Source organism: Pseudopipra pipra, chromosome 6, assembly GCF_036250125.1.
Source record: "Pseudopipra pipra isolate bDixPip1 chromosome 6, bDixPip1.hap1, whole genome shotgun sequence".
NCBI lineage: Eukaryota > Metazoa > Chordata > Aves > Passeriformes > Pipridae > Pseudopipra > Pseudopipra pipra.
Window position 1 is genome coordinate 49551630 of NC_087554.1, and position 27242 is coordinate 49578871.

The following is a 27242-nucleotide window of genomic DNA, read 5'->3' on the forward strand; positions in this document are numbered from 1 at the left end:
TGACCCAGATGATGGGACACCCTCTGCAGATATATAGATGATACAAAACTGGGAGGAGCAGTTGATACACCAGTTGGTTTTGCTGCCATTCATATGAGTCTCGAGAGGTTGGGCCAACAGGAATCTCATGAAGTTGAACAGATGAAAATTCAAGTCCTGCACATCAGGGGCAATAACTAAGCACCAGTACAGGTGAGGCTGGCCAGCTGAAAAGCAGCTCTGCGAAGAATGACATGGGGGTGCTGGTAGTCACCAAGTTGACTGTGAACCAGCAATAAGCCTTTGTGGCAAGAAGGCCAACAGAACCCTGAACTGCATTAGGAAGACCATGGTCAGCTGGTCAAGGGAGATGGTTATTCTCCTCTACTTAGCACCAACTAGACCAGTGGTATGTCTAGTTCGGGTCTCATCAGTACAAGAAAGACATGCATATACTGGAGTAAGTCAAGGAAGGGCTAGGTGATGAAGAGACTGGAGCACCTCTCATATAAGGGGATGCTGAGAGGGCTGGGATTGTTTAGCCTCAATGAGAAAAGATTTGGAGCAGGGAGCAGTGGGGGGTCTTGTCAGCGTGTACAAATTCTGTAGGGGAGGGAGTAAGAAGATGGAGACAGACTTTTCTCAGTGGACGTCAGTGGCAGGACTAGAGGCAATGGAAACAAACTGAAATATGGGAATTTCCACTTAAACATAAGAAAAAACTTTCTACTGTGAGGATGGTCAGATGTTTGGACAGGTTGTGTAGAGAGGTTGTGTGGTCTCCATCCTTGTAGATATTCAAAACCTGACTGGACAGGGCCCTGAGCAATTTGCTTGCTGACCTTGCTTTGAGCAGGGGAGTTAGATCAGACAAGCTCCATAGCTTCCTTCCAAACTCAGAGATTCTATGATTCTGTAAAATTTCAGTGCATGATCTCAGAAAAGTAACATTTATTCTTTTCATTTTTATCAGTTGGTATGTAAGTTTTCCACTCCCCATTCATTTATTGTTAAAAGTATGTTCATCCATTAATGGCTTGTTGACTTTCAGATGCCTGCAGATTTATGTGTTCTCTTAACTGAGTGTGTGTAGAGGTAAAAAGCATATGGAAATAAACCTTAGCTGCTTAAAAATGTTTCCAATGGAGCACTGTGCCCATTTTATTAGGCACTCTCATGAGGATCTTGCTGAGAAATGATGACTTTGGTTCAGCACAGAGACTTGAGAAATTAATTCCCAGAGTGCCATGTTCCCTTTATTTGCTTGTTTATGACATTTGTTCACAATGTAAAGTGTGATTCTCCATGCTTGTATTAAAAAACTAGGCAACTATTAAATTGTTTGACCAAATAACAGATGGCTTGTATAGGATTTAGTTAGAGCTTAGGCATTGTTTAGACATGCAAAAGGACTCATAAGTAATAAATTGTTTTCCATGTACCTGAACTACATGCGGAACTGTGTAGGACCTCGTTCAGTAAATGCAGGCATAGCTGCAATTTTCAGGCACTTAAACCAAAGAAGAAATTTTACAAGAGAAATGGAATTAATATTTTCTCAGTGTATTCCTACTTCATCAAGCTGAATGTTTTTAGTATTCTCACCACTGTAGTATGTGAACATTTGGTATATTTCAAAGATACCTATGAAATCTGAGTTCCTCTCAGTGCAGAGAGTTCCCTATTGTTCTGTAATGCACAATAAAGCAATTCAGATTGATTTGTGGTATCAACAGACAGAAATTTAGACTTAGACTAAAGATGAAACCTGCTTTCAACATCTTATTTCAATGAAGTCTGAAACCCATTTTTATGTATTTTCATCACTTATGCTCTACAATGAGAGACCTAGGGTTGGGGGCAGCGGGGCTTGCAGCACCACATGACATCCCTGGGCACTTCATTAAATAAAATTAAATAGAAAAACTCCCGTTGACTTCAATGGGATCTCATTTCAACTTCTAATAAAAGAAAAATCCTAAATGTTTACTCTCAAATATTTAAATGTAAAAGAGAAAACTTAGATGTTCAGGTAGAAACCTACGTGATCTTACAGCGAGTTTGACAGGAAGAAGAAAACCATATATAGGAATGAACACCTCGCTGGTGTTCCTTGCTTTTGTCAAGTAGTACTCAGGGAAATGGAGACAACTTCTCTCCCAGTTAACTCATGCCTTTCAGTTGCTGATCAGTGCCACTGTAGTTGTGGCAGCCTGTTCATATTAGCCAGTGGTAGTGGTATAAATCAGCTCTACTCTCTCTTTGGGGCTCACAAGCAGCAGGGAGTGTGGGAAAAACTACGGCCTCAAGTAAGAGCTCTGTTTTGTACCTAAGAGGTGCTAAAGAAAATTGCACGTGCAGTATATTTAGAAGATTACTTTCAGAAAACCTCCCAACCTGTTAAATGCCGGTGAACAGCATCTGCCCCTTCGCTGCAGCTCCTGGCACAGAATGTGCATCATCACCAAATCAGGGCAGCACTGCCTTGTTCAATGAATAATAAAACATACCTGTTTTCCTCCACCTCCACAGCACAGTTCTCTTTGGTTGCCACAGGCCTACTCATCTTACACAGCTCAGTGTTTTGATGATGTTGCAACTGAATTTTTTGTGTGTAAACATCAAGGCTCCCATGCTCTGGCTGATGAAATACTATTGCTTCCATGAAGCTTTTTCAGAGGTGTGAGGATCTAAAAAACTGGTTTGGAAAGTTTCACAGAAGGAACTCATAGCTAACTTTTCATTTCTGAGACCTGGTAAGGCCAAGTCAGGACACCGGGGAAGTTGACAGGACACATGGTGGTGAAATAATTTCTCTTGGAGCAATTTTATTGTTATTACTGTACTCCCACTACAATCAGATGAAGGCCTTTTCATTCCACCTTCGTCCTGAGACAGTCACCATGGCTGGGATCTGGCGATGGAGAGGGAACACAGTCGGGGCTGAGCGCAGCCCTCGTCTTAGGGAAGGCATGACGGTCCCCAGGGGCTTGGTGCACTATGGAATCAGGTGGGGAAACCCGGGCAGAGGCACCCGACTGCCTGCCCTCCTGGGGTAAACAGCTGGAGCCCAGGGGGGTCGAGGGGAGAGGTACTCAAGGGAGCAACAATTCTGTTCCATGCAAAGAATCAAATGGGATACCCAGAACTGTCCGCTCTCGACTCGCTCAGCGCAGCCGGGGGTGAGCAGCACCAGCCCCTCCGCAGTCTCAGCCCCCCTGGATACCCGGGGGACACCGCCGAGGCTTACGAAGATCTTCGGGCTCGGCAGCTCCCAACTCGGCGCCGTGGGAAGCTCGGTGGGGCACCCCACCCCAACACACCCGACCTGGCTCGACGCGCTCCCGTCCTGACCAGCTCAGCTCAGCTCAGCTCAGCTCCCCTCCCCTCCCCTCCCCTCCCCTCCCCTCCCCTCCCCTCCCCTCCCCTCCCCTCCCCTCCCCTCCCCTCCCCTCCCCTCCCCTCCCCTCCTCTCCTCTCCCGTCCCGTCCCGTCCCGTCCCGTCCCGTCCCGTCCCGTCCCGTCCCGTCCCGTCCCGTCGCTCCCGAGGTCGCTCCCGAGGCCGTTCCCGGTCGCGGCGCCAGGCGCTGCCCCTTTAAGCGCGCTCCCGCCCGGCGCCGCCCGCCCGCCGCTCCCCGGCCCGCAGCCCTGCGGCAGCGGCACCGGCGGCGGCACCGGCACCGGCAGCAGCTCCATCGCGGCCGGGGGCCGGCGCTCCGCGGCGCCGCGGGGCAGAGCGGGGCGGCAGCATGTCCACCAAGGCGGAGCAGTGTGAGTGGGGGCCGGGCGGGCGGCGCGGGCCGGGGTCCGTCCGAGGGCAGGGGGCGCGGGGCCGGGGGCGCCGTCCCGCCGGTGTCGCTGCCCCGCTGGTGTCGCTGCCCCGCTGCCCCCCCGCCGCCCGCCCGGCGGGACAGCGCTGCCCGCGCCCCTCCCGCGCCTTTGGCGAGCGGGCGGTGCAGGGGGAGGGGGCTGCCGGCGTTCTGGCTCTTTCTGCCGGAGCCGCCGCCGGTGCGCGGTGACGGCGGCCCCCGGAGCCCCTCGCTGGCCGGGCGGTCCCCGCGGGGCGGCGGCGCGTTTGTGTGAAGGCAACGCCGGGGATCCGCGGGGAGAAATGAGGGGTCGGGGCTGCGAGTTAAGACTGAGACCGCCGGGTTGGCCCTCCGCCCCACGGCGGGAAGGGTCCAGCCTGCCTCGTCTGCCAGCGCCATGCTCTATCCCAAGGGATGCAGCCACCTGAGAGACTGGAGATGCGCTGTGGAGACCAGCGATGACCCACGCGTTGCCACCTTGCAGGTGGTCTGATAGTGAGATAGAGTGAAGACAGAGTCGTGCTGCCGTTCTTGCCCGTGCCGTTCACCTTTTGGGTGAATGTAGGCTGGGCGTTTGTGTCTTGCCTGCGGACAGCCTGCGACAGTGCCCAGAGTGTCCCATCAGGATTCCCCCGCTGCTAGCATTCCCCTGTGACTCTGCTCCGTCACGGGTGTTTTAACCACCATGTTGGCTGGATCCGATCGGAGGATGATCAGATGACATGGTGGTTGGCATATCAGCATCTGTGGAATGGAACTGTTCCCCAGTGTTGTTACAGCTGGTAACACCTGATGTGTCTGCAAGAGTCCTAATGGGAGGCTGAGAGGAAAATAACGGGATAGTCAAGCTCGTCATCCATATCAGAGCTACTTTCTCCCCTGATACAGTGCCATGGTTATGAGCAGGCAGTCTGTGACCAGGAGGTTGGATTGATGTTTGTCATGATGATGTGATGTGATTTGACACTTCACATGCTGAGATTTGCTCTCTTCTTCCTCCAGGTCACTGAGGAGGATCCTTGTATTTATATATGCCTTTGTTGAACCTATCTAACAAAAATACCTGTATTTTTTTCCTTAAGGGTTTACTGCTTATTTAATGGATGATCTTGCTTTTAAAATATTACGCGGATGTTAATGTATTGCTGTAGATGTACAGTTCTGGCCTCATAAACAGAGACATAATGTTCTGACTGTGCAGAAACCCTGAAGTGTGCAATGTTTGGATATGTACCATTCTGTTCTTTCTGCCTTCTCTACCCTCCACCTGAGTTCTGAAATAGTTTCATCTTTCATGTGACACTTATACATTAATTACGCTTCCTTCACACTGCCATGCGGAAGAATTTGTGACACCTTTTGTCCCAGCACTGCCTATGGCATTTTCTTTTATTCTACCTTCTCTACTCCTCCATTCCTGATGCTTTCGGTCTGCTCCGTTTGAGCTTCTTTTTCATATGTAATCCTTGGCTGGTTTTTATTTTCATCCCTTTGTACTTTTCAAGACACTACATCTAGGTCTGCCACGTCCCTGTTGCTCTCTATTTTAAGATTTACTTGGGGTCTGGATTTCAGGTCTTTCCACCTCCTAATGTTCTTTTTCATGATACTCCAGGAAGAGTATTCAGTTAATGGGCATATCCTGTGCATTCTAACCTGCTGAATGTATGTTGTTTACCAAGGCTACTCCCCTGACTAGTTCTTATGACATTACCAAATGTCTTTGTTTCTACATAACTTCAAGATTCCCTCACCTGCAATTTTTGACTAATGGGCTCTGACAAGGATGTATTGATGTGCATACACCACTACCAGTCAAACTTTCAAACCCCAACTGTTGCTGTTGTTGCTTCTGCCCTCACTGACTGACAGGCAAGAACCAGAATGTCTTGGGAAGGACTCAAGTCACAAGTCATAATGAATCTCAATTTACCAAGAACATCAGCAAAACACTACGAATGAGGAATCACACTGATTGGAACAGAAGATGTGCTGGTCTAAACATGACTCTGTGGCTACCCCACAGCTCTTGAGCAGGTTGTATGAACAACAGGTAAAATGGTGTAAATCTGGGAGGTTGACTGGAGAAGCCTCCCTTTTTTTGTGACCACATGCATCTTGTATCACATACCAGGGCACATTGACAGTGACTTTGCAGCATGCCTGAGGTGTTCTGTTGTATTCAAAGAAAATGAATTCTTTTTCACCTTACTTAGCAGTAACTGATATTTAGCTGTGGTAAGTAATGTCCTGGGAATGCCTGATGCCCACTCTGTTCTCCTTCAGGACAGTCAAGCAACCAGAGCCATCTTTGAAGACTCCTAATTATTTCACTCTTGATTCAGCTAATGTTTATAAGGGAACTGAAGAGTTTAGTGAGGTCTGTGTAGATCCTAGACAGATACCCATTTGTTTTTTGTGATGACCCTATGACAGGGGCCATATACTTCCACAGGGTGACATCACTTTTGAAGTGTGTCTATGAGTACTCAGAAAATTGGGTCATTCACACGTTTCTGTAACTTGAAAGCTGGCAAAGATTTTGCTCTGGAACTTTCCTTCAGATGATTCTTTGTGTTCTGGGAGGCTGTGCTGAAATGGACAGAATTCTGGGAAACAGAACTGAGAGATGAGGCTGAAACCTTTAGCCTAAAACTAGTGTTAATATTTAGGCTTTATAAATAATTTTTCTGTTTTGCTATTTTGTCTGATACAATTGCATGACAATCCTGATTAATAGAAATAAATAGATTTCCTTCTTTATTAATAAAAAGGTGATTCTAGATACCCTATGCCCTTTATTGAAAGTTAGTAACTGTAGGGAGGCAGACAGTTCTCTGAAATGCATCTAGATCTGAATTCTGACATCATCTTTGGCATTTTGTTAATCCATTTAATTTACACATATCTGACAACAAACCGTGGCAGCCACAGTAATCTGTGCATCTGGCTGTGAATTGTTCTTTGTTGGGTACTATGAAATGTGGTCTGGTTTTTTTGCAAATATACCTGGCTTTTTTTTTTTTTCCCAGACGAGTAAGTAACATCACAAAATACATCTGTGAAGTAATTTCTTTCTTAATCTAGAAACTAATCAAAAGTGTCTATCGTCTAGCAAGATGACCTGCAAATCTGGGACTAAAACTGAGATTAGTGGGCAGAAAGAATGAGATATGGGACGAGAAGGGGAAAACAGTCTTGGACTGCTAAAGTCAACCTCTGTAATCTGGAGTGAAAGACGCCCTGATCAGATGTTACTACCCCAGTGGTTTCAGGAGTGTATAGGAATATAGTTATGGCTGGTCTCACACTGGATAACTTCCTGGAAAGCATAGTTCGTAGTTCAGGCCTATGTAGTGACCTGAAAGGCTCTGATCTTGCTCCCAGCTATACTGAGGCAATCTGAGTCCATGTGACAAAATTTCTGTTTTCATTTGTTTGGCGGGGGGGGAGGTCTTGACTGACTTTTGGTTATTCATTAATGTCACCTTAAAATAAATTTGTGAGGTAAAAGACTTAAAAGTGTTGAAATAATAAGATGCTTATGTGTTGTTAGTTTGTTACTTTTACATATGCATTATGACAGCGTCCCTAGTTGCATTTTTACTTGTTTTTACAAAGACCCCAACCTTATTCAGTCACATAATGGGCTTTCTCCTTATGATGAAGCCGGGTAATATCATGAGGGGGACTTTTTTTTGTAGAAGCTTCACTTGCTGCAGAAATTGGGTGGGTATGGTCAATACAGCAGGAAATGGGTGAAAGAATTACCCTGGTTGGGTGCTGCAAGATTGGTTTTCTTGTCATGCATTCAAGCAAACAATATCCTTCATCTGATGATTATTTGAGTGTTCCTATCTTGTGGATAATTGACTTGATATTGTCAAACCTCATTTTTTGTATGGCTGACCACTCACAGAATCTTCTCTTTTCTGGATGTGGAAGTCCAGTGTGTACTGTTACCTGTACTGGCAGAATGGCTCTCAGTATCTCAAGCTGAACAACTCCCCTTTTAACTGCCTGTTACACAGTCTTGGTGCACATTTAACATGATGAAGAGTTCCCAGCCAGCTCTGCTGTCATGAAGGCTGTGTCTGCAGTCCAGCACAGCTGAGCAACCCCTGCCACAGCCAATGCACTGTTTCTCAGCAGAGTTGGTTGATCTGAGCAGAGCAAAAGGAGTTGAGCGTGTGTAGATGTCTCTACATGAGACTGTATTGTGCTCTGTAGGCAATGTAAGGCATTGCAACTATGGTGGGTCATCATTTTTTTTCCAATACTGAACAAGGATCCCCATTAGAAAGTAAACCCACTATTACTTGTAAAACAACAAAAAATTGGTTTTAGTAAGGGTGTGCACCTCGTACTGCTCTTTGAAATCCCCTCATCTGCTTGATCAGACTTCCTAAGACACTTAAATAAACAGCACAGATCTTTTTACATCTTTAGTTCATTGCATAAAGTAAATGTATGCCCTACAATAAATCACATAAGCTCTCTCTGTCTTAGTTTATATCTCTGCTTTGGCTGTAGGAATACTTACCTGTCTCACATGAACCTCCTGTGATCCAAAGACTCATTCATTATAAATGAATCTTGAGATGCTTGGAGACATGGAAGAAGTGCAGGGTGGTAATATATGTATATATTTTTTAAATTTGCTAGCATGAAGTTTTGCCTAATACAGATGCAGGCATTCACTTCCATGTTTTCTCCTTGGCAATCTTGTTCATTTTATTCAGTCAAAATAGAAGGAGCAGAGAAACTTTTCTGTTTGTTAAGTTTAATTCTTAAATTTAAAAAAAATCAGAAATGGAAGAAACAAATATGACTCTGTCAAAGTCTGCAAAAAACCTAAATGAAATTTTCTGTGTTTGTTTTTTTGTCTTTTATGTAGTTGCTTCCAAAATCCGTTACCTTCAGGAATACCACAACCGGGTTCTCCACAATATTTACCCTGTGCCCTCTGGAACTGACATTGCAAATACTCTGAAATACTTTTCTCAGACGTTGTTGAGGTAAGTTTTAACTAATGCTCTTGAAGAAAAAAGAGCTAAAGAATTGTAGGGGGTATTGATTGGCTTTGAATTGGTTGCAAGATTTAATGAGTCAATGCTCAGACAAAAAGAGTCAGAGCATAATTGAAGAAAAAATGGTATAAATTAATCTTTTCAGTGGCTGTTGCCCAATTTGCCCAGTTAAGCCCCCTTATTGAGTGACTGATTCTAAAATAAGCTTGGTTGATTATGCATTTGCTTGGCCCTCCTAAGACTTAGCTGAACGCACAAACATGCTGAACTTGTGAAGAATGGAGTTTGTGACCTATGAAGTTTTAGATGGGTGTACTCGTGACCTCCTTGACAGTCCTCGTGCCCCAGAATCCTAGAGTGACGAGCCAGAGGAGCAGAACTAGCTTATTATTGTGCCATTGTTCAGCTGACTGTCAGGTTCGGGTTCTGGTTCAGTCCCTTAGAACAACAGGAGTAGACACAAAGTTCGTTTACAGATCTGGATTTGGATGGCAACAACAGGTCAGGATTGTTCTGACCCAGGGTTTTGATTTATTCTAATATTTAGTTATAACATGCAGTACTAAATACCATGTGATTACAGGATACATTATGGATAGAAAATACCTGCTGCCTTGCTAAAAAAAAAAAAAGGAAAAATTACGAGACTATTAGGAATGATATACATTCCACAGTGCTTCCTAGTGGATTCATATTTTCAAATTGCTTTTAAAATGGCTTTTGACCACAAAGAGGTGATTATTATCTGCCCAGATTTTGGTTGGCACTAGTTTTCACATCCAGAAAAATGCAGTTAAAACTGCATTTCTACGCATAGCTTCCTGATTTATACCTGGAAAGATTGTCCCTAGTAGTTTGGAAATAAAATGATTTGCCTTATTGGAGGAGGAAATATTAACAAAATACAATTTACCCATACATTTATATGCATACCTCTATGATGTATACAAGTTGAGAAGCAAGAATTTAAACTTGAGAGAATGAGAAGTTCATTCTAAAAGTGAAAGAGCCTGAGATGCATCAAAATTCTTGACCCTGTTTATAAGAAGGAAAGACATAGAAATAATTTTCGGTGGAACATCTGTTTGCAGCAAACTTTAAAACCTCTCATTTGCTTTTGAAATTTTCAAGAGCAGAATTGTTTAACCACTGAAATTTGTTTCCTTCCTGATTTAGAGTGTTGAAGAAACTTATGGCAACCAGGAGGACTTTTTTTTTTAAAGATTAATAAATTGAATTTTGCCTTATTATGTTGCAGCAGTGGGAAAAAAGTGTTCAAAGAGCCACTAAAGATACCTCTGAAATGTGGCTCTGTTCCCACATCAGGCTGTTATGATGGATTATTTGCACAACACATACTTAAATTGTATTTAAGTAGGGTTATATATGACAAACATTTAAGCCTCTGCTTAAATACTGTGAGCCTTTAATCTGTTAAAGCAAGAAAGTTGGACTTGATTCTGAACATTTGCTCTTTTAGCTGTAACTACCAAGTGCTATAATGAGATATGTTTCTTTTTGGTCAGAAATTCACTGAGTCAGGATAGATTTAGAGTCTGCCACTTAAAGAAAACATCTTTATACTACTCTGTTGTCTTCACCTTTCTAAGCAGTACAGGTGACACATTCTGTGTGATAAATTCTTCGCACTCCAGGAGCAGTGATGTTTCTGGGCTTACTGAAAAAGCTTTATACTTAGCACCTTTGAGAGCAGTTCAGAAATCAGGGCAGCAATTGCACAACTGAGCAACTCCATTTTTTTATTTCATGTTCAGAATGGGACTGAACCAAAATCCTATTGTTTATAATGCTGAACCTCGTGGGTTAGAAGTCATACTCGTATCTGATACCCATGTCTACACAAGTGGCTTTGTCCTTCATGATCTGAGATCTGATCAGCCTCAGAACTAAAAAGGCATGAGAAATTAAAGCCAAGACTTGAATCTAAATTTAAGTGGACTGATTTCTGATACTCAGCAAGGTCAAATTCACATTCTAAATCCCTGTAACTGGGGAGTTTGAACTGTGGATCAAAGCCTGAGTGCTATGGCTGAACCAGTATAAGTTTATATACTTGCTGATACTAAGAAAGAAGCTGGATAAAAAAGCAAAACAACACACCCTGTATTTAGTGTGACAGATGGAAAGAAGGAAACTCCCACCCACTGCGTGCAGATCTCTGCGAGATTTACCCTAAAACTAAACAGACTGGTTAAGAACCTTTCTGAAGAGCATGTTCAGAAATTTCTTTGAATATTTTGCATGCCAAGTCTCCTTTCTACCTCCTACACTGAGACTCCATTGTACAAGGTTTAACATCAATGATAGAAGTACATGGTGGAGAATAATCTTTCTAGCTTCACACCAAACATATGCAATGAATTTGGGCTGCTAAGAGAATGTTGATCAAACAGTAGCAAAAATGCCCATTGATATCTGGAGGTTTTAGGTTGGTTGTCATCACCTAATATTTTAAAATAACTTTAAAAATGTTTCCCAGTTTATCAACTCTCCTTGCAGCTGATTTTTTTTAGGACAAACAATTCTTGATGAACATATGTAGTCATAGAAATAATGGAGGAGTAGTGATTAATCAGGTTTTACTGTTTATTACCATTTTACCTTTCCATGTTATGGACACGTTGACTGTGTTCTTTTCAGTGGGACATGCCCACTGTTTTGAATGACATTGATATCTGGTGTCATTTTGCTAGCTAAAGATGGATTGCACAAGGGATTAATTTGCTCCTTTGCTCTGTATGCAGCCTTCATAAATTACAAGTTGGGGGGGGACAGACGTGAAATGGCTGAAAAAAAAATTCCTTATTTCTATGAACAAACATCACATAAAATCACCATACACAATGCATAGCACATTGATTCATTTAGTTCTTCTTTAGTTTTCTCTTTGGGACAAGCATTTCTTTACATTACAGCATGAATTTGTTTCATGCCCTGCTCATTTTCAGTGTTTCCTCCCTCATTTGAGGAATGATCTAAGGCTTAATAAACATCCTGGGGAAGAATTTATTCTTTCACATTTTCCTGAAGAAAATTCTCCATATGTATTTCTAAATAAAACATTTTACATAAGAAATACTTATAAATGCCTTGGTGGCTAACTAATGATCAAGCTTGTTTTGCTGCCTTGGTGAGATGTAATTGTCTTGTAGGCATTCTAGGAAACCTTTCCAGGAAGGCAGTACTTTTGGGATAGATTTGTAGCAAAGATATACACATCTTGAAACGAGCCTTGGTAGCTTTGTCCCTTGTCACAGAGCAAGTTCAGTATGGAGTAAGTTCAGTATGGAGTTATGATTTGCAGACATTCCAAATTCTCAGTATTTGGTTTGAATGTAAACAGAAGCAAAGTGCTGTTATTGTGTCTTGGTCTTAAGAGACTTCCTAGATTTTCAGTTTTGACACTTCTGTTTATTACTTTTAAAAATATGGGTCAGGCGGGTCAGGCAAAAGCCTGTGTCTGAAATTTTTTTTTTTTAATAAATCTGGTGTGATTCCAGCTGGAATTTAGTTCTGATCTTCTTATTGTTGAAGAGAAGGATGCCCTGCTCAAGATACAAGCATGCTTTGGCTTCTAATCCATAGATGGGCCATAGCTCCATGTAAAAAGGAAGGATTAATATTCTTTCTAGAAATAAGTGCACTTGAAGTGATGTTTTGGCAAGTAAAGAGATGGGTAATTGGTATCACCTGTTGGTAGACAAGAAAGGAATATAGTGTAGTACTTTCATATCTCTAAACATGAGCTACAAATTATGGCAAATGAACATCAAGCAAATTAAAAGGAATCAGCACTCTGGTAATTGCTTTTTAAAGTCATACTAGATCTTAGGTGATTTTCTGATACAATTTCATAAACACTACCATGACAGTCACCATGTTTCTTGTACTGGACGTTGGGTAACAGAACAAAAATAATCTGCCAAATATGTAAGGAACAATAAAAAAGGAAAAAAAAAGTATGTAGTTTCTTAAAACAGACTGAGCCTGCCATCTCTGACTGCAAGTGTGATGCGATAGTAGCCACTTGGCGTAGAACTGTTTTTGTAAAAATGTTTTATATATGTGGCAAATGAATGGCACCTTCTCTTGTAAGCACCTTAGCAGGAGTTTGGCTTGTTTGTGTAAATTGTTGAATTGACTTGGAAATAAGATGTATCTTTGCTAAGGTGATTATATGATGGAGATTTCTGTACTGTTAAAGAGAACAGAGGTTTCCAGAAGTGCTCCCTCTTGGCATAACTCTGCTCTTCATGGGTCAGTGGAAATTTTAATGTTACTGACTTGTCTTTTGTAAGTTTTAACACTGACTTTGGGAACAGAGTTAAACCAACAGCAACTACTTTTGGAAATCCCAACCACTGAGAGGTGCAAAATGTGCTTAAAAAAAAAAAAAGGCACATTGTGTGTGGTTTAATATATTTAAAAGGTGTATTGTATTTTATAGGCACATATGAAGATTATGAACTAACCCTATAATTGCTTGATAACTAAACTATAACACTGCTTAAGTGACAATTTATTTCTATTTAAAATAGTGGGGTTTATTTTTTTAAAAAATTAATTAGATTAACATGTTTACAACCATGTTTGCAACATTCTTAAAGTGACATAACAAGCTGGTTGACGTATAGCCTCTATTTTGATTCCCACTAAATCCTTTTTATTTTTTGAAATTATCTCTCCTTTAATTTATAGTGAGTTTTGTTGAATAATAACGTAAGTAACAGCAGGAATGTATGGTAACATACTGTCTGATCTGCAGTTACATAATTGATCTTGCTTGCTTAGCCCTTAGATTTTTGAAGGTAACTATTTACCTAAGGAGTGTTTGTATTCATAAAGTAAAATGTTTCCTCCCTAAACATGGGCAAAATTAAAAACACACATAAACAACCATTATCATTAGCTCACAAACATATGCCAAAGACCATCTACTATATATTATTTTATAACTTTTCCAAATGTAGTTTAGTTAACATTTTAGAAATATTATATTATTTCTAAATCCATGTGCCTGTTTAAACTTCATTATCTCAAATGATACTGAGTGAGTGGTCATGAAACAGTATCATAAAATACATACAGACATTATTTTAATGCAATAAACATGTGATTTTTTAAGACTATCTTAACAAACACACATGTTTATTCTTTGCTAAAACATGTTTCTGCAAGTGCCACACCTATATTTTGCATGTTTTCAGTCAGTTGGCTCAAAAGATTGTAGGGGGAAAAAAATAAATCTCTCAAAATCTTCAGAATCTCAGAGCGAAATACCAGCCTATTTTGACACAGCTATTTTTCCATAGCAAACAGTTTTAATTTTCAGAATTTTTCTTAACTGTGAAACATGGGTAGGGCACTGAAACATGCATTTTTATATTTTTGCTCCTTATGAACCAGATAACACATGAGATGCAATGAAATTTTCCTAGATGTCAATTTTTAATTCCCTTATCTTGAAGCATGAAAGTAAATGGTTGCTAGATTTGTAGATACAGTGGTTTTGGTAGTGATTGCATCTTATGTGGGATGTATCTGGTCTTTTATTATTTGTTTTATAGTGTCATTTCAATGTAATGTGCTGTTCTTTGTGTCTTTGTTGTCTCTTTTTTTTCTTTGTCCCCCCAACAGCATTTTGTCCCGCACAGGGAAGAAGGAGAATCAAGATGCCTCCAATTTGACAGTGCCCATGACCATGTGTCTTTTTCCTGTGCCATTCCCACTCACCCCATCTCTAAGACCACAGGTCAGTTCCATCAACCCTACTGTTACTCGCTCCCTCCTTTACAGCGTCCTGCGAGATGCTCCATCTGAACGTGGCCAGCAAAGTCGTGATGCTCAGTTATCAGACTACCCATCTTTGGACTATCAAGGACTTTACGTGACACTGGTGACACTGCTGGATCTAGTTCCCTTGCTACAACATGGTCAACATGGTAAGCAGGCCCTTGAACCCTTCCAGTATGCTTAACTTCAGTGCTGTGAATCCGTGAGTGATGATATGCAGTAGAAGAGATGGGCCTAAGCTGACCTGGATCTGGAATTCAAATCTTCTGGGATGTGTTTATATCCAAGTGTTTGGTTTGACTTTCTTAAATAAAAGACTTTTTTTTGCTAACTGTGGATTTGAGTTTGAATTCTGAGGTTGTCTGATTTTTAGTGATATGCTGGTGGTATGTAACTAAAATACAATGGTCTGTAACAAAAATTAGACAGATGGGTCTGAAAATATCCAGATTTTGGACTTGAATCTGCTGGGATAACTTCAGACTGTCTTTTTGGGGTGAATCTCTTAAAAAGGCACGAAGAGCTTGCCAATGTGTATCTGGCCTATAACAAATATACAGATTGAGTGTTTTGGTGAAGGTCCATCTCTAAACAGAATATAGTATATATCTAACTGAAGAAAAAACATGGTTATTGTGCTTTGAGATGGCTTTAAAATATTCCTATGTAAAAGGATGGCAACATCTTTGTCTGACTCACAGAAAAGCAATATTGTCTTACGTTTTGAATTAGTTATTTGCAAGCTTTTTTTGTGACTGTGTTGTATTTGTACTGTTTTCCCTCAAGTTCTTCATCTGTCTGCTTCTTAGTCTTTAGGCTTTCCATACTGGGATTCAGTAGCCCAGTATTCTCCCTTTGTTACATTAGCCAAATATTAATTTTCGCTGTGGTATCAGGAACTATTAATTACATAGTTCAGTATAGGAAGATTGTTGTCAATCTGATAACACTGCTGAAATTCTTTAGGAGAAAAGTTATGTCTGTTAAATGCTGAATTCCTTTTGAGCTGGCAACAACATGTTTGAATCAAAGAGCACTGCAGTATGAAGAAGTATGATCTCGCAAAAGTGGGGCTCCCAGCAAGTGGTAGATTTGTTCAATTTCTAGAAATTTTGGAGTTAATTATCAGAACAGTCTTTTCCTAAGTAGATAACATGGTGATAATTAACAATCAATGGAGACCTGTAAAGAAAAAATAACAGTGAGCAAACACAGTGTCTCTCCTTGCATGGTTTTCCTCTCCTTAGTCAGGTTATGTTGCTGTGTCACTTGACATCCTAATGGGCAATCTGGGACATGGTCTCACCAGAGTAAGGAAGACACTCTGGGAGTAATTACCAGTGGCTCAGCAGCTGGAAGGGGATACCAGTGGGAAATCTTACAAGAGTCTGTGCTGGGTCTAGTGTTATTAAATATTTTAATTTTTTTTACTTAGCTTATAGAATTGAGAGAACACTTTGATTTGCAGATGTTATCAAGATGTCCTTTATGTGAAGGATATGTCATCATTCAGAGTAATTGTAGCAAATTGCATTCTGTTTTGAAACATCTTCAAAGGAGAAATATGAAATACTATGTTTAAGTGGGAGAAATCAAAGGAAATGGGGAAAATACTAGCTTGCAGCTGTACTGCAGAAAGATCTGGTGTTCACGGTAGAACAGAGCAGACCATAACTCACCAATATATTAATATTATTCTAGCAGTAAGTAAACAATTTTTTTGTGTATGAGACACCAAAGCATTATGCTTATTATTCTAACAGCCCTACCATGGCCTCAGGTGGAGTAAAATTTTCGGATTGGTCCATCTAACTTCAAGAAAAACATGGAGTATTTGGGATGAGTCCAGGAAGAAGAAACAAGAATGAATTAAGGTCTAGGAAATGTGAACAGTGGGGAAAAACAGAAAGAACTTAGTATGTCTAGCTTAGAGAAAAATGGAAGGAAGATATGATTATCATATGCAAATATGTAAATGTTACTGTGAGGAGAAATGAACTAAACCAGTCTATTTGTGGTTACAGTTAATTAGGATAAGAAATGTCAGCAAGCAAAATTTTTTTTAAAAAGAAGGTCTTTTTATGATAAAAATAATTATGATGAATTGACAGGAGAAGGAGTGAACTGTCTTGCGGATTTTTAAGAACAGTTTAGATAAATATCTGCCAGGAATAATTTGGTTGACTCATGCTTGGGGCAAGGGGAGGTCACTTGCTATTTTTATGAATTTGTGTGTGGAGAATTACATTTTGCAATACAACTTGTTATTTATTTCTTCCTCAGCCTAGTATTTGACTAAAAAAAATATATATTTTTTTTATCAGAACAATCAATGTCGTTTGGGTAAGTACAACTGCTGTGCTAGGCAATCCTGAGTTTTGGCCCAATCAGATTATAAAAGACTCTGTATTTAGCTGAGAAATATGAATTGCAAGAGAGAAGCACTCTCTAGCACTAGAGGTCTGGTCAGACCCTTGCATAGAAGACTTGCCAGAACCACTGAAATGGAGAGCCAGTTTTTAATCTTACTATGACCTGGGATGTTTACAGCTACAGATGTCTCTGCACGTTACAGAGGCAGTTTTACATTGCACTGGTTTTACAGATGAGACTGAAGGCCTGTGTAATGTACTTAAGGCTGGGGAGTAAGTAACAAAAGGAGAAAGGCCTTCTGATGTATTTGGGTCATCAAACAGGTTGAAACTTGGGGTTCATTGAGTGCTGTAACCTTTGTCAGAGGGTTATGGGCACCAGCTTAATTCCTCATTTGAGAGAGAGTGTAAAGATTCCACATGATGGCACAGATATATAATAAATTGTCCCTTCCCTTTGGATCTTGAAATGTTGTGCAGTTATTAAGTATCCTTTCCGAAGACTTATACTATGATAATAAGTATAGAAATTCTTGATAAACTTTTCTTTTAAGCCTTGGCCATTTTTGACCTCAAAGGCTTCCCAGGAAATCAAGATCTGTAGTTTAATCATGTGTGGTTTGAAAAATGCAGTGATGCTTCCTGTAGTCAATATGTGTGGAGTACTTTGCAGCACTCTTGATGGTAATTAAGATAAAACCCTTATTTTAATGTGACTGATAAAGACTTGAATGCTTTTTGCAAAAGCTGGCCTTTCAATACAACATGCATTTCAAATTCTGATTCTAGTAACATCTCTGCTTAAATACAAGCCATTGTATGTTAATCACTCTATGATTAAAGTCAATATTGATTTAAAACTATTATTTTATTGGTTGTAGTATTCATATTCCCTTCAGACTCTTCTGATTAGTGTTCAACAGCTGTTTCCCTCAACTTAGGAGGGGCTTAAAAATTATGAGTGAAGTCACTTGCCTATGGTGATTAGCTTCCCAAATTATTTTGAGATGAAAGCTTGAATTTAAATGTAATTTATTTTTATAGATTTGTAAACAGAAAAGTACCTAGTCATAATTACTTTTTCATTGTAATGATTCTGTATTTTTTTTCATTTTATTCAACAGATCTTGGGCAATCAATTTTTTACACTACTACATGCTTACTTCCTTTTCTCAGTGATGATATTTTGAGTACTTTACCCTATACAATGATTTCAACACTAGCTACCTTTCCTCCATTTCTGCACAAGGATATTATAGAGTATCTCAGCACATCTTTTCTGCCTATGGCTATATGTAAGTAGAACAAATAGTATTGTTTTGTCTTGGTGCATAATAGTATCAGACTGTAGGAGTCAAAGCTGGGTCTGTCATAGTATTGTAATGGGACATCAATCTACTGTATATATGCAAAATAATTTCATGTGACTACTTTTCAAAGGGAAATAATTCCATAATTTGTATTTATTTATTATGCTATGTTTTTGTGTGAATTCTTCCTTCATTTAAGGGGTGAAGTTCACCTTATTTAAGAAATACCAGGTTTTCAGACCTGTAGAACTTCTGGTGCCAACAGTGGGAGTTTTGAATACAGAAACAATGGGCAAACTGCTCCTGAAATTAATAGATGCAATAGCAACATGTGTAACTTTTGCATCTGGACTTTATCTGGATGTACAAGTATGATTCTTCTCAATGTAATGATGTTGTGATGAATTTCTGATTTTTCTTTGTCTTTTCTACACTTTCTTTCTTAAGTTCTGTACTAAATAACTGTGCCTGTGTCTCCTATCCACAAGTGTTAAGATTGAATTTGATGGTGCCTGCCTTTTCTTCTCTTTCATTTTTCTTCCCCTCCCTGAGGATGTCATGTGATTGCTTAATTACATAGTCCTTGAACAATGTGGATCCTAAGGTGTGTTTTGGGCGGTCATCCATGTACCTGATAAAAAACTTGATGGGATTTCAGGTAGTAACAAGAAACGTAACCATATTCTGCAGATGGAAGTGTTAGGGTCAATGTTAAGTCAGTTTTAACCAACAGGCCTTTTACTGTGTGGGATCAAACACTGGAACAGTTTGCTAGAGTAGTTGCAGATTCTCCATCCTGGTACATGCTCAAAGCACAACTGGTCCTGAGTACCTGCTCTAGTTACTTTTCTTTGAGTAGAGGGGTCAGACAAGATGATCTCCAGGGGTCCCTTTGAACATGAACTGTTCTGTGAGTCTGTGAGAATGTCTCCTACTTACTCTGTATTCCAGACCTTTATGGAAAAACATGAACAACTTTTGTACAGAGATCAACACTGATGTCATTTAAGCATGTAGAAGATGCTGAAAGAAGCATGGTGCAGTGTTGAGATTTAGATTCTATGTAAACTTATCACGTATGTTTTCTGACTCGACCAGTCAATGATCTTGGAAAAAATCCCTTACCTCTCCTGTACCTCATTTTTCCCATATAAAATAGTAATTGTAATTAGACACTGTATTGAGGTTTTCTCTGTTACCTTTGACAGGTCTAATGACAGTATGCGAATGAATATTGCTAAGATATAAGTCATACATATGTGCAATATAGCTCCCCTTCCAGTTAAGACCATAACGCTGCATTAAACAACTCTTTTTTCCATTAGTGCTATCTGTTAAAGAGCAGCTGGAGTTGGTGACTTATCCTGTCTGTCCTCAGATCTGTAGAACTATTCCTCAAAATATCTGGTTGAGCCAAATGCTTGGTTTACTGAAATAGATACTGTTCCCGAACTACCCTTGACAGAGATTGCATTCGTGCATTTGCATTTGTCATGCTGCCTTTCTCCTCAAACAGTTTTCGTGAGATCTCTCTATGTAACCAGTCTGCTGCATTTTAAATTTGGCTTCTAGTAGTGTCCTACTTTTTTTGCTGATGGCCACATTTTAATTGCCCAGTTGGAGCCGCTGAGTATTTTTCAATTTAAATCCATACAAGTAGACCTTGCTGTAATAATTTGGGGGACTCTTATTTGTGTGGATGAGATTCGAAAACAAAAGTGCAATGAAGAGAGCCATAGTACTGCTGGATCATGTGGAGAACAGAGAGAAATTCTCCATTTTCCCTTCCCTTCTTTTTTTCTGGTTGAGTGCTCTTTTAATTGGTGTCCTAGTCTTTCCCCACTGAGAATTATATGCTCCTTTACAAGGCGAGTGCAGAACCTCTCCTTCCTCTAGTGTTCAGCTGTGATTTAAACTGAAAGGGAGGATTCAAGAGATTGTGTAAGCAGTTGGAGAGCCAGATGGGAGGGATGAAAACAGCTCACTGAACTGGTAGCTATAGTTCTGTGCTTCTGTCCCAAATGCTTGGTATTTGGGTCCTGGCAGCCAGGCTTGGGAAAGGAAGCCTGTGAGGATGGAAAGATATATGCCACATCTCTGTGTAGGAGGTTGCCTTCAGAGACATATTGCCCTGTAATAGTTCAGCAAATAAACACCTACACTCTGCAGGGTTTTTCCAAGTATACCATTTAATAGTAGCCCACTTCATCGGAGACCAGAAGGAACTCCGGCCACTTTCTGTGTGAGGTCAAAGTTACAATGTAGCTTAGCTACAGTGCTACTGTTTATCATTATCTTGGCACAGTTCACATAACAGTGGGGACTAATGTTTCTGGTATGTAGCTGTGACTTGAGCTCATACCCTGTGCTCCCGAGAAGTGCTCTGCCATACACCTGCAGCTATCACAGCCCCAACCCTTCGTCAGGATGCCTCAGCAGCAGGCTTTCCATTTTTTCTCCATTCTTTACCCTCCAGTTCCTTTTCACCCTTCCTACAATCCAAGGCTTAGGTGGACTTGGCTGTGTAAGTAATGTTATTTTGGTCAATCTGTGGGTTCTGAAGGAGAGTGCCTGAGAAGATAACTGTCTGGTTAATGTAGCTCTGGGAATGAAATCTTACTGATCTGGAAAACCAGGTGTGCGCTCCGTGAATCAATATCTAGTCATCTTTCTCTTTCACCAGAAAAGGTGGAATACAGAAAGTTTCTAGTTTTTTAGGTTTTTTGTTTGTTTATTTTGGTTTTTTTGTTTGGTTTTTTTTTAGGTTTTTTCTTTTATTTTTTTTCCCTTTTTCTTTATTTCTTTGGTTTTGTTTTCATGACATGGTACCTTAGGAATTTTATTTGCATGTGTTCAAAACACTTACATGCTTTTGTCACCTATGACAATAGAAAATTTATATATTTTTTACCCTTTCTTTTAAGTGGGATCCTCAAAAAGAGAAGGTGTTCCAGCACATGTCAATCTGTCTGCATCATCAATGCTAATGATTGCAATGCAGTACACATCAAACCCAGGTATGTGTAAACATGCAACACGGTATCATTCTTTCTAAGACTATCAATCAGGAAGAATTGTCAAATGCAATCAGAAAAGTTTAGATGATGGGAAAAACCTGTGTCATTATCCAGCACAGGATGAACAGTAATTGATTTTAGTGAAAAATGGAACTTCTGAACATCATACTGGAAGTAATCATTATGTGGATAAGAGATCTTATTGTGATGAAGAAATAGGATTTTGCCCAGGATTGGAGATTCTGGTCTACTCTTGTTTGACATCAGAAAATAATGTTAATATATATAACATCAGTATTGGAGAGAAATACCACTTACCTTGACTATAGGAACTCATAGTAACAGTTTGTCTTATACTATGATTCATCTACCATCAAGTTCACAACTGGTACTATCTGTTAAAGAAAGCAGGTAATGCTGGCTGCAGGCTCAATGGAACGATAATGAATTTAAATGTAACCATGAGTATCTAAACACAAGTCCAAAGCCATTCTCTCTCACGGAGACACAGTCCCAGTTAAATCAGTGGGATCACATAAACAAATTGAAACAAAATTTAACCCCAAGGAGCTGTTACATTACATGATAGTCAACTATCTCCTGTTTTATATAGATGGGTAGATGGTGTGTATGTGAGGTGTCACATCATGACATATACTTCACACAGGTAAATAAAAGCAGCACACCATTCTTAAAAACTACTTGCAGAAGTCAGTTTTTTTCATGAAATGTTCTGGGGTTTTTTTTGTGAATTCCATGTTCAAACCATCTGAGAAAAACGTTGCCCTGTGGTTTTTGGGAAATCAAACATGTAAAGTAGTTCATTTGGCTCTTGTGTTTGTTTGGTGCAGAGTGGCTCCTGTAGCCTTTGGTATTCATGGGAACAATGTATTGTTATATGTGACTCCTATTGTTGCCTCAAGATGAATGAAAAGATACCCATTTACATTGTGGCAGAGGGATAAAATTTAAATGAATCATCAGGTATTCTTCAACTAGATGTGTTTGAAAAAGATCTCCATTGCTGTACAAAAAGCTGTACACTCATGATAATCAACTTACTGCATTTCTTAACAAAAACAAGTTACCAATATTCAATTTCTAATATTTTATGATGACTGTCAGGGCAATGATTCTTTAGCACTTTAAAATAAAAAATAATTGAATAGAGTTTTGGATGGACAAAGCAAAGCCAATCAGCTAATTAAATAATTTCTTCTACCTGAGTTTCTATTTCCATATTAAGACTATACTGTCTCTTTTCTCTCAGTGTATCACTGCCAATTATTGGAATGTCTCATGAAATATAAGCAAGAAGTATGGAAAGTAAGTTTATGATCATATATACTTTGTGGAAATGACTGTATTTGGGTAGCCATGAAAACCAGATGGCTTGAAAATTGAACTGACTGTATGCCAAGAAGTTATAAATGATCTTTATATCCAGTCCTCCCTCTGGATTATGGAGAGGAAGGTCCCTCTAATTTCTAGTTACTGTCTAGAGACAGTTCCATGTTTTGTGGAACAGAGCTCTGTTTCCTAAGTACCATGTGGTCGTGGTTCCAATTAGCAGAAATTTTAGTAACTAGCAGTCTTCTCAGTTCATGTGGGACTGGATTTTTACGAGAACTATTTGTGAGTATTGTCATCATCTGAATCTGCTCTAGATTCAGTTCTTTATCTACATAGCACCTCTTTGCTCCATGGCTATATAGGGGGTTCATTCTGCTCTGTTAGTACACTGCAGGGTGGGTGGTAGCTGTTGCATGCTCTGAGCAAAGTCAGAAGAGCTGAAGTTAGTCATCTAACCTGTCTGTAAGAACTGCAAAGGAAGTTTGGTAGGGCATGACATGTATTAATTTTGTGTGTTCAGATGTCTTTGAAAACAAGGACTATTTTGAATTGTGGTTTGTTACCTTGCAAAAATAAACACTTTGTACATGTCTTTCCTTAGGATTTGCTATATGTGATAGCCTATGGACCATCTCAAGTTAAACCTCCAGCAGTACAAATGTTATTTCACTATTGGCCCAATTTAAAACCCCCTGGGGCAATCAGTGAGTACAGAGGACTGCAGTACACAGGTCAGTGCAGATGGTTTTGTATAGGCCAAAAGAAATAAATGATCAGAAGTATGTTAAAGTCACATATTTACAGTTCTATGATGTATTTTGAATTTTTTTGTTTGATAAGTTGTACTTTCATAAGTATTCAATATCTGTTTATCTGCATTTTCAAAAGATGTTATGAAAAATAAAAACTCAGATCGTGGCTAGTAAATATGTTGTCTTACACCCAATATTAACTAAACCAGAACAGGAGAAGGAACAGGAAATACTCTGTTTGTTCCAAGTGGTCTGTGAAGCTGCTGCCTTGGCCTTACAATGGTTCTGGTTTATGTTCCTTTCAATTATTGCTTTGTTTGCTTTTGTTCTGCCAGCTGCTAACACTGCTGCTGTTGCTAAGACTCCTTATCTGGCTGTTACTGTCAAAAAAAGTCAGGTGATGTCAGGTGCAGTCAGTATAATGGATATGTTCTCAAGGTTGATTATAAGATGAAAATGAGAGACAAACTCAGCAATGCAGCTGGAGCTGAGTAGGTGGATGGTACAAAGTCTGCTGTCTGCCAAACTCCCAGTGGTCCTGATGGGGCAGTGCTGCTAGAGGGAAGACTGTCCATTCATGACTTGCTTTTACCTGTGTGTCTGTCTCAACCTGTTTCAAATAATCGCTGTCATATGGCATATGTTTTTTTCACTTTTAAAATTTCTGGACCAAAATGTGACATTTTAAATTATAAAAATGAAGGGTTAGAAGACCCCCTAGACCAACTCAAGTGCATCCTGAATGTTCCTGTTAGAAGTTTGTCTGATCTGTTCTAAAGCTTTCCATTGAAGGGTTGATAGGTTTTCATGACGACTTTTTAAAAAAAAAAAATCTTCATGTACTGCTCTGCATCACTTCTATGCAAGCAGGTCTGTAAACTAAGCATGATATTCCATCTGAACTGTTACTAACACTGGATAGACTGGATTTTTTTTAATATATATAAGTTTTTCGTTAATATATCCCAGAATGGGATGAGTATTATCTGCAGTTGCATAGCATTTTGACGTGGGGGCAACCTGTAGAGCATCCAAATGTTGCCACTTGAGCATCCCTTTGTTGTTTACTTCTTGTTATTACAAAACTAAGGCTCCTTCTGTCACTGGACTAGTTTTCCTTTGTTATAGTTGTGTTTTCATTTTACCTGGGAATGTTACTGAATTTACTCAGCTACTCCTACCATCCTGCTCCTGGAGTGGAAGGATATTTAATTAATCAAGGTGTCAGTGAGATGAAGAAGGGTCTGTAACAGGAATGTCTGTGTCTTACTTTTTCCATTTCTTCGCTGAGTCCATGGTTCATTTCATTATATCGTAAATAAGTCAGTAGGCATGTATGTTCAAGTTGTTTATTGTAATTATTAAGCCTCCTGAGGAATGGCTATTTGTGTAGTACTCATGTTTGTGTAGTACTTACTACAAGAGCATCTTGTTCTCAATTGATATCACTAGCCGCAAAGAATATAAATATCTCTTCTCCATTTATTAATCAGCTGTGTTTTGGTTTTGCAGCCTGGAATCCTATTCATTGCCAGCACATTGAATGCCATAATGCAATTAACAAACCAGCTGTGAAGGTACTGCTGTTACTTTGGGGGGTCAAACCCAACTATCTGGGGGATGGGAGGTTGCACTTTTACCCCAGCCATATGCTGTGGTTTTGTGCAGGTGACCAAGAGCAGGAGCTAAGGGAACAGCAAAGCCTGTTGAGACCACGGGTGTCAGACCTTTGTGAATATGTTCTTTGGCTGCTTAAAGCAAGATGAGATATTCACTGCAACTACCATGGGCCAGATCTTGAAATTAAACATGGGGATGGTGGTAGAACACTTTATAAAATTCTAAGCTGGTTCCTGGCTAATCCATGTAAATATTTTCCTGAACATGTATAAATATGTGCACAAATATTACTGTATACAGGAAACATTATTTCAATTACATAGGTACATGTTCACCTTGGTATCTTGACTGAGGTCATACAATGCGCCTACTCTGATTGTGATCCTTTGCTTGAAATGTGTCCTAAAGCAAATAGCAAAAAAGCTTTACTTACCTCTTCTGCAGCCCTGTTGAGGGAGGTAAATTGTATCTTTACACACAGAGTAAAAATGCAAAAAGGTTTGACCAGGATCACAACACAATTTGATGGCAGCAGCAAGAATACATCCCGAGTTTAGAGCTTATTACTGTTAGGTGTACTAATTAATTGATTTGTATCTAGTTAAGTATGTAGACACAACCAATTTTTCTAGGATCAATTCATATACTAACATAATTTCTTTAGGCAAACAGTTCTTCAGTGAGCCTTTTCTGCAGGTTCTGATACTGACAGGGCATAATGGTGATACCTATCTCAAAAGTCCTGGAAGAGACCACCTTCCTGCCTATTCCAATCATTCTCAATGATCCCTCATTTATAGGAAAAATGCTAAAGGTGTTGCTTCATGTTGAAGTGATTGCTAGATTCAGACTAATAACTCAATAAAGCAAGATGTCAAAAAAGTACAGTTCCAGGCTTTGCAGATGAAATACTTGAATATTTTTGAACGATCTCTTATCTTCATTTTGACAGAACCAGTCTTGATCAGTTGTCACTCAGAAAAATGCAGCCTGTTTTGTCTTGTAGAGATGAATGTAAATTTGGTTAACGAAAATGAGAAACATTCAAGGACACATTTTTCTTTGTAAATAAGGTCTTGCACTTGAATGGATTAAGCAACATTTTGATTAAAGTGGTTAAGATATTGTGTATGCATACTACTGTTCAATGTTTCCTTAGTAGTACAGAACACTTTGACAAATATGTATGTAACTGGCTATTAACTGTAACTGTTTTCTGTAACTGACTAATGTGAAAGAATAAAAGCTAATGCAAGACAAAGTCTGGACCTATGTTGCCAAGGGAACTGTGAGTCTTTGTTCTGTCACTGCAGTTGTGCTGTATATTAACAACTGTGATGACTGAAAATTAGATTTTGCTGGAAGAGGCGTTACTGAGAGAGAAAAATCCAGACTTTTACATTACCTTCTCCTAAACAATGGAACCTCTAAGCGACTATGTCTTTGGGTGGAAAAAAAATAAATTAGAAGTCTATAGTGAATATGCAATGTGAATATGTAACACAATGTACCTGTCTTTCAGACAGTGATAATACTGATACTGAAGGATGTCCTATTTCTTATAGGCTCTTATTTTTCACATAGATCCTTCTCTTTTTTAGAAATAATTTGAGATCTTGTGTGCCACATGCTGAGTACCCTCTCTCATAATGTTTCTCTGAACACATATCAGAGCTGTGTTACATTGTATGTCCTAGCATTAATGCGTTGAACTGTTTCAGTGGGTTTCAGTGAACAGGTGTCTTAATTCTTTTCCTTCTCCGTTTTTCAGATGTGCATTGACCCATCCTTGTCTGTGGCTTTGGGTGATAAGCCACCTCCCCTATATCTTTGTGAAGAATGCAGCCAGAGAATTGCAGGGTAGGTAAGCTAAGAGCTGGAAAGTGATCAAGTATCATCAGACTCCAGAGTTCAGAACTCTGGAGTTTTGCCTAATTTTATTATGATTAGCGTATACTTTATATAGATAAACCTGATGAAATATATGGAGCATGCTGCCATTTGTTATGAATAAGGATTGCAGAAATTTATCTCACATGATTAGCATTTGCACCTAACTTAAACAGAAGTGAATTTTGAAGTTGAGATCTCTGAATGAAAAGATACTGTGGGAGGCATTGACTATAACAGGGAAACCTCATTATTGTACAAGCTTCTGCTTATGAAATGTCTTTTGTCCTCATCCA

General features: G+C 39.7%; 1 protein-coding gene across 10 annotated transcripts in view; it reads left to right on the forward strand.

The window, feature by feature from the left end:
- The first annotated feature begins 3613 nt into the window (after window positions 1-3613).
- UNC79 (unc-79 homolog, NALCN channel complex subunit) overlaps window positions 3614-27242 on the forward strand; it is a 106862-nt gene continuing 83233 nt past the window's right edge. For 3 of the 10 annotated variants that reach the window (XM_064658994.1, XM_064658996.1, XM_064659003.1), the window contains exons 1-9: window positions 3614-3750; window positions 8686-8806; window positions 14477-14781; window positions 18129-18299; window positions 21239-21331; window positions 22602-22657; window positions 23286-23415; window positions 24949-25013; window positions 26828-26916. In XM_064658994.1, coding sequence (XP_064515064.1) covers window positions 3729-3750; window positions 8686-8806; window positions 14477-14781; window positions 18129-18299; window positions 21239-21331; window positions 22602-22657; window positions 23286-23415; window positions 24949-25013; window positions 26828-26916 — 1052 coding nt within the window. In that variant the 5' untranslated portion in view covers window positions 3614-3728. Of the gene's footprint in view, window positions 3751-4024; window positions 5826-8685; window positions 8807-13537; window positions 13559-14458; window positions 14782-18128; window positions 18300-21238; window positions 21332-22601; window positions 22658-23285; window positions 23416-24948; window positions 25014-26827; window positions 26917-27242 lie in introns of those variants that run through there. The other 7 variants (XM_064658993.1, XM_064658997.1, XM_064658998.1 and 4 more) reach the window with 5 other exon arrangements.